Raw genomic sequence first — 13,066 nt, forward strand, 5'->3', positions numbered from 1 at the left:
TCCGGTGCTTCCTTACTCTTGTGACCACTAGCATGCTAAAAAAAAATCATTTTCATCAGATTTTTAAATATCAAAGTAATGCTTGTTTTCCATTAGCAAATCAATGCTATTTTAGTGTTGTGTTATGTTATGTTATAGTCTTTATTAATATTTTATATTATCTTTTATTTTTAAATTTCCCGTTTTCATTTTAATTAAAAAAATATAATTTAATAAATGTAAAAAATAATTAATTAGTAAAATAAATTAATTAGCTTTTAAAATATTTCTGTTTATCTTTAATTTATTTTTATTTCATAACCAGCAATTTTACTTTTACATAAGTGCAAAGAAAAAAAAATAAGGTTTGACATATCACTTATATATGCTATACATTTAATTATATGTATTTAATAATTTTGTGTATTTAGGATAAATAAAATGCTAGTTTTTAAAAGCATAAGTCTTAGCAAAGCAAAGGAATCAGCTAAAAAAATGTCATTTCCATAAACGGTGGTCATTTTATATATATTTTTAGTACTAACCTTTTATTAGCTAGTTGCCAAGGCAAGGTTTTATTTAATATTTGTTTTATTTCTGCTTTATTTCAGTTAGCAAAAAGACTTTTAGTTTTAGTTAACAGTAACAACAGTGTGGGAAATGAAAATGTTTAAAATGTTATGTGCACATTTACCTAATAGAGTGTTTGTGTGTGCTGTGAATGCATATGTATGAGTGTTTATGTGTGTTTGAGACTGTAGTATAACACCCTAACCAGTCTCACAGAGGTCAGTTCAATAGTGCTGTCCAATTCAGAACTTTGTAACCTTCAGTTTGGCTTCTGCAGTGATGGAGTTACACTCAAAGCAATTCATCTCCTTTCTCATTTCCTCCCACTTGGATGTGGTCAGACTGCCAGTAATCAGTGTTTCCAATTGCATTTTTTCAGAGTGGGAGTGGGAGGCAGAGCAGCAGTTTGGAGCTCTTTATTCATTATTCATTATGGCACATAAGAAACAACATCCTGAAGTAGAATTGGAGAAAAGCTTCTCTTACACCCATACAACCCACAAACTGTTATGTTGTACCTCTCATTTCTCTTTAGATTATAAATCCATTTATTAGCTTGTTTTTTTCTCACACATAACTTGCTGTGGAGTCCAGAAGTGTGAGACCACGTTAAAAATCTGGGAAAGTTTTAGGAAATGTCTTATTTTATTAATCTTACAGTTTAAATATAAAATAATTAATCATAAATATATTTTAAAAATAACCAAGCTATTGTGCATGCACATTCTAGAAGAAAGAAAATAAAAACCTAAATAATCAGTTGTTTTTTAAGGGTCTGATTTCCTTTCCAAAAGCTGCAGTATTGAGTGTCCTCCACTCATATTTTCTGTGTCAGGCTCTTCTGTGGCCTGTGTGTTACCACACACACATTGAACCATGCTAGCTATGTGTGAAATGTGAGTTCATGTTTGGTTTTTGTCATTTCCTTCCATTCGCCATCATTTCCTGTCTTCTCTATACTACACCTGTCAATAAACTGGCATAAAGGCCAAAAATAGAATGAAGAAGAGGTCACACATCTGGTCAGGATTGAATCGCCTGTACACAGTGTAGTCATAAAGCTGTCAGCCGTCTCACACTGCGTGTCACAGTACAGATGTCCGTGAACTTTAATGAGCAGTGTAGCTGTCACTTTGTCTGAGATCAAAGGATTTTTCCTAAGATATCTTAGTTTTATTTCATGTCAGTGTGTCATGGGATGTCTGGAGTAGCAGGAAATGGAGAAGCATGACTGAATGACAATAACTCTCATGCCTTTGTTTTAAAAGCTTCAGACACATGAAGAGGACAGAAACGGTCTTTGATCAGCGCCCAGAATTACACTTTAATTATGAATCGTGGTATACATAAAGATGTGACAGAAAATGTGTGGGTGTGTTTTTGTTAGAATGTGCCACTGTATGTGAAGAAAGAACAGCAAGCATTAGGGGAAAAATAAGGTTTGTTTTGGTTGTTGGTTGATGTATGAGAAATTGAAAGTTTACATCTTATTTGTCCGTTGCTTGTTTCTGATGGGATGGAGCTGTCAGTCTTCAGTGGGGGATTTTGAGTGGCAGCTCTCAGCTGTTCTGTCGTCGTTAATCATCTCTTAATCAGAACGGCAGTGGAGAAGGGGCAGGAGACGCCCTCACACTCCGTCTGCTACATTAAGACAGGAAATAGTCTTCCAGTTTAGACAAGGATAATGGGCGCATCTGAATATGCCTACTTCTCTACTATATAGTAAGCGAAAAAGAATGTGAAATGAATAGTAGCATGTCCAAATTTTTTAAGAGTTGGCAAAAAGTACCCAGATGACCTACAACTTATGGCGAGATTCTAAATTAACATCCTAATTGTTATAGACATCGACTTCAAACTAGGGGTCGACCGATTATCGGCGTGGCCGATTATCGGCGCCGATATTAAGCATTTTTATTGTTATCGGCATCGGCCAATTTCAAAACCGATTTGCCGATAAAACCATTTTATTTTGAAATGCGCGATCTGGCACTGATCCAGCCACCTCAGTCAGAGCGCACCGCTCTGTGGCCTAGACTAAGCCCCGCCCACATCGTCCGTCTGATTTGTTGGGAGTCACGAGCCTGGCTATCTCTCGAAGGTAAGAATGCAGTAAACGTTCCTGAAGTTGCAATAAATCACTACACTGAAGTTGCAAAACACCTAAATATAATCGATTTATGATGACAAGCCCCATTCAGTTATTATACTGTGAATTCCCGGTCAATGTCCGTCATTGCAGTGATATGCTTTAACGTATCATCACATTAGTGCTGAGATAGTGAAACTAAAACCTACTTCTCTCACCATTCGGCCAACTTAACGTTATATTGTGAATAGATTATCAACACGAATGAATTCACGTCTGCTGCGGTTTTTTTTTTTTTTGTGTTGTTCACATAGATTCACTGAACAGCGTCCGTTCCGTTAGGGCTCTTAGTCAAAAAAATTACGCATATTTGGAGAAATATTGCTTTATTCTAACATGATTGCAAAATAATTTAACATACAGATTCAGAATTACCATTATGCAATTTTGAAGAGCTGAAAGGGCATCAAGCGCGAGCTCTGACGCCCTGACGCGACGCGAGCTCCCTATTCCTGATTTAGTTATCTCCGCGGCCGCGCTCTCTCATTTGACTAATAACCAGGATGGGGGGGATTTCCCCCCTTCTGGCTATGCATCCCGCCTCTGCTGAATAACTTTTATCCCCAGTGGGGATAAAAACATCATGCAAACCCGCTCTGACGTCCAGATCTGAATCAAATGATTCGCGATACGCGATCCGATTGAAGCGCATCGAAACAGTAAGCAATGGTTTAACTGATTCGGAGTTTCAAAAAGCTCCGTTGTGTTCTTTGCTCGCTTTCTCGATGTAAATTTGTTGTTTGAATAACCGTGGACATTAAATCATTACAATTAATAGGCCTAACGTAGGCTTACAATGTTTTTATTAAACTGAGATCACACTAAATACAATTTCCGTCGTATTAAAAACATTTCATAAAATTTTTCAAAAGCATCCCCCCTCTGTTTATTTCACAAATCGCACCCTGCTAATAACCCTATGCTAATAACGTAAATTGTCAATAATCTCAAATTGCACGTTTCTGGATGACGCTGTCCTGTATAATTCCTAGTTTGTATCGCCGTGATAAACAGTCAAACAAACATTTTACACATCAAAAAAAAAAAAAAAAAAAAAACCAACACTATTACAATATGGGTTGTGTGTGATTTTAATGCAATTCTGGGTTGCAAATAAAATGCTAAATATAACACACACACACACATACATATATATATATATGTATATATATATATATATATAGAGAGAGAGAGAGAGAGAGAGAGAGAGAGAGAGAGATATTACAATTATTTTCCATTATTTGTTCATTTGTTGCTGTTTAAATTTGCTTTAAGTTTTACTTTTTTATAGGATGCTGCTGATGGATGCAAGTTTTACTTAGTTTACAGAATGCTGCTGATGGATGCACCCAGCACTTTTTATGTTTGTTGTTATTATTAATATTAATGTTATTATGAACAGTTCTCAGAATTAAAGATGTGTTAAAATAATTTAAAGAGAGTCTTTGTCAGAGGCCTTTTTATTCTTAATTTTCATTTTTACACTAGACACATATCGGTTCAAAATATCGGTTATCGGTCTCCTTGATCTGTAATAATCGGTATCGGCATCGGCCCTGAAACATGCATATCGGTCGATCCCTACTTCTAACCCTAAGGTTGTGGGTTCGAGTCTCGGGGTGACAATACCATGACTGAGGTGCCCTTGAGCAAGGCACCGAACCCCCAACTGCCCCCCGAGCGCCGCAGCTTAAATGGCTGCCCACTGCTCCGGGTGTGTGTTCACGGTGTGTGTGTGTTCACTGCTGTGTGTGTGCACTTTGGATGGGTTAAATGGATAGCACGAATTCTGAGTATGGGTCACCACACTTGGCTGTATGTCACGTCCCTTTTTTTTTAATTGTGTATACAAAGGATACTTTATTATCCCATTAGGCTATGGAGAGGATTCATAAATGGAGGGTGTGTGATGGTCAGGTTATAGGTCACATGACAGTACAAACATGCTGGGTGTATTATGTCTGGATTCCATTCATACTACACAAATTCATAAATAGAACATATTTTTATAGTCGCAAAATAAATACTTTTTCAAATGTGGTACCTACTCGGAAAGTATGTGATTTTAGACATTTTTTTTTATTCTTCATATTTAGCTAGCTGTCTTGAGAGAGTACCATTGTTTTGTATTGTATATGTTATATTTCATTTAATGGGCTTCTGTTTTTGATGTGTATCTTTTTTTATCGTTAAAATATATTAATCCTTATTGTGCCCCTTTTAATAGATTAGTTAAAATAAAAAGTTTCTAAAAAAATATATATATATGTATGATTTTTAGAAAATATCTTAATATTTCATGCTCCACTTTTCAAGTGTTTGTCTTGTTTTAAGGATATTTAAGTATTTGCAAAGCGTTTGCTCATAAATGTTGAATACTGTTCCTAAAGTGTTGAATTTGTGCTGGTTGTATCTTGGGGTTTGTCTAACCAGCACTGAACAGAAAAATGGTTGGATTTGGCATTATTCTGACAGCAGGAGAGCGTCTTAATCAAATCTTTATCAGCATGTTCAGACATCATCATCACCAATCTGTTACACACTCAGGCAGAAGAACTTCAGCTCACAGTTTTCTTTTTAATTATTTACATTTTTCTCTTTCTGTCTGTCTGTTTAGCGCCTTCCCAGGTTAACGAGCTGCGAGCGGAGAAGGTTGAGCAGCGCAGTGTGACTCTGGCTTGGAGGGAACCCGTTGTGTATCCCAACAGCAGCCGCACTGAATATGAGATCAAATACTATGAAAAGGTACAGTTACATGCTCTGTCCTCTCTACAAAGCACTGAATCTGTTGTTAACCTGCATGTGTGTACAGCCACACTAAACGGCAGGTTCCCACAGGCCTGTAGCTCATAGATCATTCTGTCAGGTGCAGTAGTGCTTTAAAACATGTAGCTGCCAGACACTGATGTCTGTTCAAACTCCTGCCAGCACTGAGAAAAAAAAGAATACACAATAATACATTTTTTATGAGCACAGTGTGTTCACATTCAAAATCTTACACAGATATAGTTCATAAGCAGATAACATGTAATGCAAACCACTTAAATGTTATTTTGCTGTTGTTTTTAATCAGAGAAGGGGAAATCAGGGAAAATCAATCCAAACGTTTCTGACTGTATAACAGCTGATGTCAAGAATAGAGAAAATCTTGTTCATTTTAAGATCTAATGTAAATTTAAGGTCTTTTTTTAAAATCAATTTTCAAGTAAACCCTTAAAGCAAGTTTTTTTTTTAATGAATTAACTTTTGATAGTTTGTTTTGTTGTGCATATAAGCATGTTTTATCTCCTACGGGCTCCCAGACATTGATTTTAATTAAGGGATTTTTTTGTTTGTTTGTTTGTTTTTTAATGAAGATTTAAAATTTTAATTTTAGCATGCTTTCATAATTTACTTTTGATACTTATCAAATAGTTTTTATCTATAGATTTTATTTTTTCACTTGTTTGTTTGTTTGTTTGTTTTTCTAAATGAAGAGTGAAATAATCATAAACCATATCAGTGTTTGGGAAGATTATTTATATTTATATAATTATTTATATTGTCCCTCAGTTGTGGTGTGAGTTAAGGTAAAAAAAAAATATATATAATATATAAATATATATATAAATATATATATATATATATATATATATATATATATATATATATATATATATATATATATATATATATATATATATATTTAAAAAAAGGTATCTGCTGTTCAAAGTTTGGGGTCAATGCATAAAGGCATTGGTAATGTTACAAAAAAAAAAAAAACATATGTTTTAAATAAATGCTGTTCTTTTGAACTTTATATTCATCAAAGAATCTTTTAAAAATGCGTCATGTTTTCCACACACACACACACACACACACACACACAAATATATTAAGCAGATATATACACATATATACACAAATATATTGGTGGTTGTTTTATGGACATATTTCTGTGTTCCTTCAGGACCAGAAAGATCAGCGTTATTCCACAGTAAAGACGGCTGCCACCAGAATTAGCGTCAACAACCTGAAACCAGGCACAACCTACGTCTTCCTCATCCGAACCTGCTCCAGTCCAGCACTTTCATCTCTTTCCTCCTCTCCTCTTTCTTCTTCTTCCTCCTCCTCCTCTTCCTCCTCTTTGTCTCCATCTTCGCCGTCTGCTTCCTCTTCCTCTTCCAGCCCTGTGGCAGCTGTGTCGCCCCCTTCGCTTGACTACGGGGCATACAGCTCTCCGCTGGAGCTGCAGACGCTGGTGGAACGTGAGTGTTTCTCTTTGTTTTAGAAGAAAGAATGAATGTAAAATGTGTGTGGTGCAATTGTTTTATGGTGCAAAATTGTTGTGAACTGTACCTTTTTTTATTAATTTCATCTTATTACACAAGATGTTGGCTTTACAGAACAATGACTTTAAAGTGCAAATGCTTGCTGTCATCTTTAATTCAAGAAGACACATTCATATTGAATGAACACTTTGGAAGAACTTTCACATGTGACCTCATCCTGCTCCTTCATTGTAGCACTCAAACAAGTATTTGAACAGCTTTAGATTATGCAGAACAAAGCTGCAATCTTTGGTGCCTGGTTGCAAACCATTTGGACTGAATGAGTCTCATTCCAGATCCTGTCGAGTATTGCTCCACTGTGCTTTTGTTCCTAATAGCTTAAAAATATTATTATTTTATTTTATTTTATTTTATTTTATTTTATTTTGTTTTATGTTATATTATATTATATTATATTATATTATATTATATTATATTATATTATATTATATTATATTATATTATATTATATTATCCTTCTTTGTGACTTCAAAGTGTTAAAATTAGGACTGTTAATATTAAAATATTTTACTGTGAATTTAAATATTTTTAGTACTCATATTTTTCGTTGTATATTATGTTAACATATTCAAGAAAGACTGAAAAATGGGATTTGTGATTGATATTTATAGCACAAGTTTAAATAAAGATAAATATGTATATGTTATACAATAATGTTTAAAAAAATTAATAAATTAATATTTTTACTCCGCAAGGATACAATAATAATATTAAAGGTGACAGTAAAGACATTTACATGGTTAATTTGTTTTAAATAAATGCTGTTCTTTAAGTTAATCAAAGAATCCTGAAAAAGTGTAGTATCACAGGTACCATGAAAATTTTAAACAGCACATTTTTAACATGGATAATGATAAGAAATTGTTCTTAAGCAAAAAAATTAGCATAGCAGAAAGATTTCTGAAGTATCACGTGACACTGAAGACTGGAGTAATGACTTCTGAAAAATTCAGCTTTGCATTACAGGAATATAAACTCACCTAAAGGATAATTAGGAACACCTGTTCAATTTCTCATTAATGCAACTATCTAATCAACCAATCACATGGCAGTTGCTTCAATGCATTTAGGGGTGTGGTCCTGGTCAAGACAATCTCCTGAACTCCAAACTGAATGTCAGAATGGGAAAGAGAGGTGATTTAAGCTATTTTGAGCGTGGCATGGTTGTTGGTGCCAGACGGGCCGGTCTGAGTATTTCACAATCTGCTCAGTTACTGGGATTTTCACGCACAACCATTTCTAGGGTTTACAAAGAATGGTGTGAAAAGGGAAAAACATCCAGTATGCAGCAGTCCTGTGGGCAAAAATGCCTTGTTGATGCTAGAGGTCAGAGGAGAATGGGCCGACTGATTCAAGCTGATAGAAGAGCAACTTTGACTGAAATAACCACTCGTTACAACCAAGATATGCAGCAAAGCATTTGTGAAGCCACAACACGCACAACCTTGAGGCGGATGGGCTACAACAGCAGAAGACCGCACCGGGTACCACTCATCTCTACTACAAATAGGAAAAAGAGGCTACAATTTGCACGAGCTCACCAAAATTGGACAGTTGAAGACTGGAAAAATGTTGCCTGGTCTGATGAGTCTCGAATTCTGTTGAGACATTCAGATGGTAGAGTCAGAATTTGGCATAAACAGAATGAGAACATGGATCCATCATGCCTTGTTACCACTGTGCAGGCTGGTGGTGGTGGTGTAATGGTGTGGGGGATGTTTTCTTTAGGCCCCTTAGTATCAATTGGGCATCGTTTAAATGCCACGGCCTACCTGAGCATTGTTTATGACCATGTCCATCCCTTTATGACCACCATGTACCCATTCTCTGATGGCTACTTCCAGCAGGATAATGCACCATGTCACAAAGCTCGAATCATTTCAAATTGGTTTCTTGAACATGACAATGAGTTCACTGTACTAAAATGGCCCCCACAGTCACCAGATCTCAACCCAATAGAACATCTTTGGGATGTGGTGGAACGGGAGCTTCGTGCCCTGGATGTGCATCCCACAAATCTCCATCAACTGCAAGATGCTGTCCTATCAATATGGGCCAACATTTCTAAAGAATGCTTTCAGCACCTTGTTGAATCAATGCCACGTAGAATTAAGGCAGTTGTGAAGGCGAAAGGGGGTCAAACACAGTATTAGTATGGTGTTCCTAATAATCCTTTAGGTGAGTGTATTACATTGTAAAATAGATATAAACATAAAAACAACTATTTTAAAGTGTAATAATATGTACTATATTTTTGATCAAATGAATGCCTCCTTTGTGAGCATAAGTGACTAAAAAAACATACAGACCCTAAAAAGTACTGTAAATATAAATTATATTGCATATACATTTAAAGTGCTCCCATTCACAATAACAACAACAACAAAAGATTCAAAATGCAGAACAGAATAATTCAATAATACTCTAAAGCAACTTTCCTCACGATTTATGAGCTTACAGTAATCTTGTATGTGTAAAGATGGATTGTTGTCCTGATGTCCTTGTATGTGTAAATATGGAAAGCTGGTGACAGTGTTTTGCTAGAGGGCTATATTTCATTTGTTGAGTTTCAATGATAATAAAATTTCACCTACACCCAAAAAAAGAGTGCAAATACGTTTTACTTTATTAATTGTACTACATGCGTTTGGATTTGGTTTGGATTCTATAAATGCCTCATAAAAAGGTTTTTCTCCATTATTTATTGATAATAAACTGCTTTGCTAGGGATCATCTTTCCTTTTGAAAACCAAAGTTTTTTTTTTTTGGTAACTGAAAGAAGTTTCTCTGTGTCCAGATGGATGGAGTGGGGCCATTTGGAGGAACGTCTTAACTTTTTAACTTACAAAAATGTATTCCCATTAGGACGCTATCAAAATAAATAAGGAAAGACTTCAAAGATCAATCTTCTTGTCAAGCTCCAGTGCTTTTAGAGCACTGGTAATGGCTTGTGCCACCATGAATACTAACCAAATCTTTTGTTTGTCTTTCTGTGTGGTTTTTGTGCAGTGGCCTTGGCCTCTAGTGAACAGAGTCCTGTGGTGATCATCGTGGTAGTTTCGGTGGCTGCTCTCATCATGTTACTGACACTTGGAGTTGGGTTGCTCATCTGGAGAAGGTATAACTGCTATTTCAATGCTTGTAACAAAGACTAACTCCTCAAATGCTTTCTGCATTCACCACAAAGTTGTCAGTCATTATTTGTTGAAAATTATCCTTTGCATCTTTAAATCTGGGCAGTCAAACATCATTGGTTCATGACTGTCTCATGACCGTTTTGTTTTTTGGCAGAACTATCCCTTTAACTGAAATAGAATATGGTTGCACGTTCAGTTTCTGCTCCATAGTGCGTCTCCCTAACGGCTGCCTGACAGTTGCATCAGCAAAAGAATTTTTCTACTTCCATGGTCTGCGAAATCATCCATTAGAATGAATCAAAACACATTTTTAGTCGAGACCATCTCTCACAAACACAGATGCACAAACTCATCCGTCATCCCACAGGAGGGCATGAAGCCTCATTCCTCTTTTTGAGAAGCACAATGCCCTTGTTAGCTTGTTTGACGGGCAGCGCAATCGCTCAATCCAATTTCCCCATGATTGCGAGATGTGTACATGTGTCGAGTGTGTGTTTGTAAAGGCTGCCTCTCCCAGCAGGGAGTGAAGGTGGAGAAATATGAAGAAAGACATGCCTTCTGCTCCTGTATTATTATTTAGACGGATTTCTCTCTCACTGATCACATAGACAACAAAACCGTCCCACATGCACAGAAGTGCACTGGGAGATGCACATAAGTGGATATATGCAATACAGGAGAATCAGCACTTGTGTGCGTTTTCACAAGCTCATCAAGTTCTTCCATAGTGGGACATAAAAGAACCTTACAGTTGTCGCTGTGATGTAGTGGTTAGCAGGTTAGGTTGTGATGCTCATGTTGATGGTGCAGGTTTGAGACTTTTGAATTGTCCTGATTCAGTTATCCTTAATATGGCAATGTTTTAGTGCCATGTTTAAAAAAAAAAAATACCTTTCCATAAACGTTTTAGCCGTAGAAATTGTGTATGCCAAGCAAAATGTGAAAGGAATTTTGTTCTTCTTGGCCACGACTTCAATCTTGAAATCCAAGTACTTTTATTCTTGTGTTTTTGACCTTATTCTCATAATGTTACTACTTTAATTTTGTAATATTATGACTTTTCACTTCATTTTCAATTCAGTTCATTGTCGCAAGTGAATTAAAAATTAAAAAAAAGTGATCTCATACTGGCTTTATTGTAATTTTGCCTTTTTCAAAATATTACCACTTTAATCTTGTAATGTTGTGACTGAATTTTCATAATTGACTAAATGTTATTACAAAATGACTTAACTGTAATTTAGATTTTTTTTTTTTATAATTATTACTAAATCATTTAATGTGTATCTTCATAATTCACTTTCATCTCATAATTACTTTATTATTTTGTCTTTTATTTTTAATATATTTGTACTTCAATCTTGTGATGTTAAGATTTTGTCATAACTGACTTATCAAAATATTACAATATAATATTATTGAAATATATATGAAATATCAACAAAAACTACTTTCATAATAGATTTAATGTGTTTTGAAAATATTAATTCTTTAATCTTGTAATTTTACCACTTCATTTTTTAATCTTTGACTTTGTTTTCATAAAGGAGAACCTATATGAGATTATTCTTAAAGAAATTATGACTTTATTCTCATAATGCTATATCTAAGGTTTTTTTAACATAGTAAACATTGTAAACTTATGAGACAGAATATGCATTTTTTTGCATTTTCTGCAATGATTTTTGAATGACTTTAAACATGGTAAAATGTGTTAAATAGAGCTGAGCCTACTGCAATCTTATAGGTAACTGAAAGCAAAATAATTTCACATACAAAACTGAATACAAGGATACAATGAATGTAGGATACAAAATGGCTTGTAAATGATGGCTGTTCCAGACTTGAGGAAATCTATGCATAGTTTTGGACTCACAGAATCCATGTGTCTGGGTATTTCATGCGCACAGAAGAACACAGGTGTGACATACTCTAATGGATCTCTGTGCAGCTGCGGTGTCAGGGGAGGGAGTGGCAGACAGAAAGCACACGCTCCTATAGCTCTCCGTTAATCAGTCTGATGAGAATGGATTATATTGAGCCGGTGTGAAATGGTCCTCATTCATTCTCAACCACACACAGTGGAGTGTTGCCAAGCCTCTGTCAATCACACATGCACAAAATCTCTTTCATATGCATCCAGAAAATTTATCATCAGCTCAAACAACAACACACAATCTAGTTGCATGTTGTCAAACACACAGCAGAGAGCGGATTTATCGACTAGTCTCTGATAAAGGGGTTTATATTGATTAATGATGTGCGCGAGAAAGGCTTGTTAGAGACATATATCAGGTGAAAATTGTGTTGGACAAACAGAAAAAGGCTGACGGCTCATTGAATTTAGGCTCATACCATGCTTGTCCATAATAGTATGTTACATATACAGTAAGTGATACATAAACGGCCAATCTGCATGAAAATAAAACACAATATATTGATTTCTACAGACACTTTTTGTCATCTCATTGAGTGCTTTGCCCCTCTGCCACAATAATGTTACATTATATGTCTATGTTATCTCCATTTGGGGGCTTATGTTATTCAGTTAATAATTGCCATCTGATGTAATTGATTTGTTTGATAGCCCTAGTTTATACACATTTTGAACATCTAAACCTTTACAAATCAATATCCATGCATATGAAAACAGTCTTTCAGATCTTTCAAGTTCTTTGACTCAAGTGTTTCTGTTAAATCAGATTGGTTTATACAGGGTATGTTTTTGTAGATACATTTTGTCCTATTTTTTTCTCATTCTATTTCAGGGATGACATCTTTTATTATTAATAATGCTCATTTATTGACATGCGTACACACACGGCCAGCGGATTATTGGTATTTGTGGACAGCCTTTCTTCTGGCCCTTTTTGTACATTTAATATAGTTGCATCGTCTGA

At 35.3% G+C, this 13,066-nt stretch overlaps 1 protein-coding gene across 2 annotated transcripts in view; it reads left to right on the forward strand.

Annotated features, from left to right (window-relative positions):
- Nucleotides 1-13,066, forward strand: part of LOC109068869 (ephrin type-A receptor 7-like) — a 132,174-nt gene that overhangs the window by 108,857 nt on the left and 10,251 nt on the right. For both annotated transcript variants that reach the window (XM_042777142.1, XM_042777143.1), the window contains exons 6-8: nucleotides 5,316-5,443; nucleotides 6,648-6,945; nucleotides 10,039-10,147. In XM_042777142.1, coding sequence (XP_042633076.1) covers nucleotides 5,316-5,443; nucleotides 6,648-6,945; nucleotides 10,039-10,147 — 535 coding nt within the window. The remainder of the gene's footprint in view (nucleotides 1-5,315; nucleotides 5,444-6,647; nucleotides 6,946-10,038; nucleotides 10,148-13,066) is intronic.

Source organism: Cyprinus carpio, chromosome A19 (genome assembly GCF_018340385.1).
Source record: "Cyprinus carpio isolate SPL01 chromosome A19, ASM1834038v1, whole genome shotgun sequence".
Classification (NCBI taxonomy): Eukaryota; Metazoa; Chordata; class Actinopteri; order Cypriniformes; family Cyprinidae; genus Cyprinus; species Cyprinus carpio.